This window comes from Cebus imitator, unplaced genomic scaffold (genome assembly GCF_001604975.1).
Source record: "Cebus imitator isolate Cc_AM_T3 unplaced genomic scaffold, Cebus_imitator-1.0 Scaffold88, whole genome shotgun sequence".
Lineage (NCBI taxonomy): Eukaryota > Metazoa > Chordata > Mammalia > Primates > Cebidae > Cebus > Cebus imitator.
Window position 1 is genome coordinate 1687712 of NW_016107403.1, and position 5839 is coordinate 1693550.

At 39.6% G+C, this 5839-nt stretch overlaps 1 protein-coding gene across 1 annotated transcript in view; it reads left to right on the forward strand.

Annotated features, from left to right (window-relative positions):
• The window catches only part of BIRC6 (baculoviral IAP repeat containing 6), a 262197-nt gene that overhangs the window by 25258 nt on the left and 231100 nt on the right, over positions 1–5839 (forward strand). The window contains exon 2 of the mRNA XM_037740766.1: positions 4678–4863. Within this exon, the coding sequence (XP_037596694.1) occupies positions 4678–4863 (186 nt within the window). The remainder of the gene's footprint in view (positions 1–4677; positions 4864–5839) is intronic.

A 5839-nucleotide genomic window follows, 5' to 3' on the forward strand; every position in this document is an offset into this window, starting at 1 on the left:
CTCCGCTCACTGCAGTCTCCACCTCCTAGGTTCAAGCGATTCTCCTGCCTCAGCCTCCCGAGTAGCTGGGATTACAGGCAAGTGCCACCATGCTCGGCTAATTTTTTTTGTTTTTTTTTTAGTAGGGCCGAGGTTTCACCATGTTGGCCAAGATGGACTCTGTCTCTTGACCTCATGATCCGCCCGCCTCGGCCTCCCAAAGTGCTGGAATTACAGGCATGAGCCACTGCGCCCGGCCGCCTTTTCGCCTTTTGAGTTTTAAATGTCTGAAAATATAATTTTCCTTTTATTTATTTATTTATTTTTGAGACAGTTTTGCTCTTGTTGCCCAGGCTAGTGTGGCGCGATCTTGGTTCACTGCAACTTCTGCCTCCCGGGTTCAAGCGATTCTCCGGCCTCAGCCTCCTGAGTAGCTGGGATTACAGGCATTCACCACCATGCCCAGCTAATTTTTGTACTTTTTTTAGTAGAGACAGAGTTTCACCATGTTGGCCAGGTGGTCTCGAACTCCTGACCTTTTTCTGCTTTTGTATCATTAGGTTGTAGCAATACTAATAACAGGAGTGTTCTGTAGAGTTGTAGTGGGAGTTTGATAGAGGTATACTGGCAGCAGGGTTGGTTGCTCATAGAAAAGTTCCTTCTGTAATGCAATAAAATTTTGTGGTTGATTTGTCTTTAAAGTCTTTTTACAGAAACTCTATTTATGGAAGAAATACTTAACATTGATCTCCTTATAAATCTCTACAAATTTAAATATGGAAATGGATGTTATCTTTTTAATATTTTTTTGGGGGGGCTATCTGCCTATTAGTTATACTTCTAGAAATTCTCATGCTGGCCGGACGCAGTGGATCACGCCTGTAATCCCTGCACTTTGGGAGGTCGAGGTGGGCGGATCACGAGGTCCAGAGTTTGAGACCAGCCTGGGCAACATGGTGAAACCTGTCTCTACTAAGATACAAAAACCTGGGCGTGGTGGCGGGTGCCTGTAATCCCAGCTATTCGGGAGGCTGAGACAGGAGAATTGCTTGAACCCAGGAGGCAGAGGTTGCAGTGAGCTGAGATTGTGCCACTGCACTCCTGCCTGAGCGACAAAGCAAGACTACCATCTCAAAAAAAAAAAAAAATTTTTCATGCTGAGAAATTTATGATCAGTGTTTTCATTGGCTCTCCACTGAAGTACCTTTCTGACAGACTCAGCAGAAACATTAGGGAACATTGATCAGCAGTTGACTATGCCTTCTCAGTGGTGGTTGGACTCGAGGCTTTGTTAGTTCTCATAACACAGGTTATCAGAATATTTTCTATAATTTTATCTCATATATAAAGCCCTCAGGAACTTTTGAGATAATTATATTAGTCCCCTGCTTATCTTTGAGGAGTAAATGCCAAGACCCCCAGTGAATGCCTAAAACTACTGATAGTTCTGAACCCTGTTTATCTACAATTGATCCTTGAGCATCATGGGATTAGGGCTGTTGACCCCCTGTACAGTGGCAAATTCACATGTAACTTTTGACTTCCCCAAACTTAACTATTGTTATTAAATAGCTTACTGTTGACTGGAAGCCTTACTGATAACATGAATATTTGATTAACAGATATTTTGTGTGTTGTATGTATTATATACTGTATTCTTACAATAAAGTAAACTAGAGAAGGTAAAATGTTATTAAGAAAATCATAAGAGAAAATACATTTACAGGCCGGGTGTGTTGGCTCATGCTTGTAATCCCAGCACTTTGGGAGGCTGAGGCGGGTGGATCACCAGTTCAGGAGTTTGAGACCAGCCTGGCCAACATGGTGAAATCCCATCTCTACTAAAAATAGAAAAATTAGCTGGGTGAGGTGGCAGGTGCCTATAATCCCAGCTACTTGGGAGGCTGAGGCAGGAGAATCGTCAGAATCCAGGAGGCAGAGATTGCAGTGAGCCGAGATTGTGTCACTGCACTGCAGCTTGGGCAACAGAGCTAGACCCTGTCTCAAAAAAAAAAAAAAAAAAAAAAAATTTACAGCACTGTACTGTTTGTATCAATATGGTAAATATATATGTTATCTGTTTACAAAATGAATCCTGTGTCTGAAATGGCATGCAACCACTGCTAGAGACCTCAGTTTATGGTACATGTGAAGCAATTCTGCTTTTTCTTGTAATGACATGACTTTTCTCTGCCTTTTGGGAACACTTCCATCATTACTAGTGGCACCTTGTATGAGACTCATAGTGTTATTCAGGGTTTATGGTATTGCACTAAGCACGATGAAAATAGATGAGAATCAGGAGAGATCGCTTTTTGCTACAATTACAGATTTACATTTGAGAGGTGAACTGCTCACCTGGATATGATTAGGGTCACATGGTGGATACTCATAACACTTGAAATCACTGCAATAGGAACAAAATTATCACAGTTGTGTAATATATACTACAGTTTTCTTTTTCTTTTTTTTTTTTTTGAGACGGAGTTTCGCTCTTGTTACCCAGGCTGGAGTGCAATGGCGCAATCTCGGCTCACCGCAACCTCCGCCTCCTGGGTTCAGGCAATTCTCCTGCCTCAGCCTCCTGAGTAGCTGGGATTACAGGCACGCGCCACCATGCCCAGCTAATTTTTTGTATTTTTAGTAGAGACGGGGTTTCACCATGTTGACCAGGATGGTCTCGATCTCTTGACCTCGTGATCCACCCGCCTCGGCCTCCCAAAGTGCTGGGATTACAGCCTTGAGCCACCGCGCCCGGCCTGTAATATATACTACAGTTTTATGTGGTTATGATTTAATGCTGTATTTTTTACATTTGTTTACATTTCTCTTGACTGAATGGTACTATATACTATCCGTGTGCCTAATTTTGATAATTTTAACTTTATAGTAGATTTGTGTATTTTTTTTTTTTTTTTTTTGAGACAGAGTCTTGCTCTGTAACCAGGCTGGAGTGTAGTGGTGCCATCTTGGCTCACTGCAACCTCATCCTCCCAGGTTCAAGCAGTTCTCCTGCCTCAGCCTCCCGAGTAGCTGGGACTACAGGTGCACACCACCACGCCCAGCTAATTTTTGTATTTTTAGTAGAGACAGGGTTTCACCATGTGGGCCAGGATGGTCTTGATCTCTTGACTTTGTGATCTGCCTGCCTTGGCCTCCCAAAGTGCTGGGATTACAGCCTTGAGCCACCGCGCCCGGCCTGTAATATATACTACAGTTTTATGTGGTTATGATTTAATGCTGTATTTTTTACATTTGTTTACATTTCTCTTGACTGAATGGTACTATATACTATCCGTGTGCCTAATTTTGATAATTTTAACTTTATAGTAGATTTGTGTATTTTTTTTTTTTTTTTTTTGAGACAGAGTCTTGCTCTGTAACCAGGCTGGAGTGTAGTGGTGCCATCTTGGCTCACTGCAACCTCATCCTCCCAGGTTCAAGCAGTTCTCCTGCCTCAGCCTCCCGAGTAGCTGGGACTACAGGTGCACACCACCACGCCCAGCTAATTTTTGTATTTTTAGTAGAGACAGGGTTTCACCATGTGGGCCAGGATGGTCTTGATCTCTTGACTTTGTGATCTGCCTGCCTTGGCCTCCCAAAGTGCTGGGATTACAGGCGTGAGCCACCACACCTGGCCAATTTGTATATATTTTATGCCAGTAAATGATACATTAGACTAACAGCTACGTATATTTTATGCATCAGTGACATACCGATTTCTTAATTTTTTCGATATTTCTAGGCTGTGTTTTGTCTGCATGTTTTTTAAATTGTCACAAATTTCTGAAAAATTTTTCAATATATTTATTGGAAAAAAGTTCATGTATAAGTGGTTTCATGCTGTTCAAACTTGTGTGGTTCAAGGGTCAGCTGGTTTTTTCTTATGCATACCTGTAATAAAGTTTATAATGTAGGCATAGTACGAGATTAACAACTAATAATAAAATAGAACATTTATAATAAAAGTTATGTGAATGTGGTTTCTCTCTCAGAATATCTTATTGTACTATACTTACTTTTGGACCTTTGAAAATATCTTATTGTACTATACTTACCTGTTTTTAGACTTCTATTGACTGGGTAACTGAAATTACGCAAAGTGAAACTGCAGATAAGAAGGGGCACTACTGTATCTAATAATTGTTTATGCTGTCTTCATGCTTATTGAATTTTGCAAAAAAAAAAATGACATAAAAGAATTCATTTTTTAAAAGTTTCGTTTTGAACACTTTAATTTTGCACTTACAGAAAAATTGCAGGAATAGTATGTTACAAAGAACTTCCCTATATACCCTTTACCCAGTTCTACTAGTTTTAAAACATTTTAGTACATTTGCTTATCATCCCCTTATATTTACATACTAGCTTTTATTCTACTTGAGAGTTGGTTGCATATATCATGCCCATTTTCTCTATACTGTTTCTGTGTTTATTTCTCAGAACAGTGACGTTGTCTTTTATAATAGCAATTTAGTTGTAAAATTTTGATAATTTCACATTGATACTTTAATTTATGGTACATATTTGGATTTAATCCACTTAGCCCTTCAATAATGTTCTTTAGAGCAGTTTTTTTTTTCCAGTTTAAGATCCAATTCATGATAATATATGGTGTTTAGTCTTCATGTAAACATTGATTTTTAATAGACTATTGGCCTGAAAATCTTAAGTGTTGACTTTTTCTTCTTTTAACAGCTAAACCAGGTGGACAGGTGAAATGTCAGTATATTTCTGCTGTGGATAAAGTTATATTTGTGGATGATTATGCAGTAGGGTGTAGGAAGGACCTTAATGGAATCTTGTTGTTAGACACTGCTCTGCAAACCCCCGTTTCAAAGCAGGATGATGTGGTTCAGCTTGAATTACCCGTTACAGAGGTAAGTTGAAATAAGTATCAATGTGGTCCTCCACTTAATGTAATCTTAGACATATTACATGTTAAATGAAATTAAATCATCTTTTAAGGGCATTTTTATATGTATCCTTATAAAAACCAAGAATTTACTTATTGACCATAACTCTGTTTAAATGTTAATACTCATCTTTCCTCTGCATAATTAATTGATTCTTGTTGAAGTGGTGTTTTTAGGCGTGAATTGTGCATCAGCACAGGTTAAACAACTGTAACAGAGACCCCCAAAACAATGGTTTAAACAAGATAGTTTGTTTCCAATAACAGTCCAGGGCTAAGTACATGACCAGTGTTGCCAACCTCAACACTTGGGTTAGCTTGGATGTTAAGACAGCTGCTCTAGGTCTCATTATTATTTCCCAGTTACAGGGAAAGAGAGGGCAAGAGGCTAGAGGCTAGAGGGCAGGAGGCTGGCATCTTTCTCTTCTCTTCACTCTCCTCCTTCCCTTTCCCTGCCCCTTCACCCCTTGCCCCTCTCCTACTCATTTGTTCTTATTCTCTTTCTGCCTTTCACAACTCAAATACTCTCTGATATAACCTCATATTTACCCCATTAGGCAGAATTTAGTCACATGGTCACTTTATGCTGAAAGGGAGACTGGGAAAGAGGTGGTTATTTGTTTTTTTTTTTAAATATTAAAAAATGAGAGAGGAATACATATTGGTAAACAACCAGTAATTTTTGCTGGTTGTTTTGCATGTCTTTTAATAACTTGAGTTTTAAATTTTAGCCATATATACTTTTCTGTAGTGTTAAATTTTCATTACTTAATTTTTAAGTCTAGCCCAACCTGTCATCTTAAATAGAATATAAAAGATTATATTGTGTGGCCAGGCGCGGTGGCTCAAGCCTGTAATCCCAGCACTTTGGGAGGCCGAGGCGGGTGGATCACGAGGTCAAGAGATCGAGACCATCCTGGCCAACATGGTGAAACCCCGTCTCTA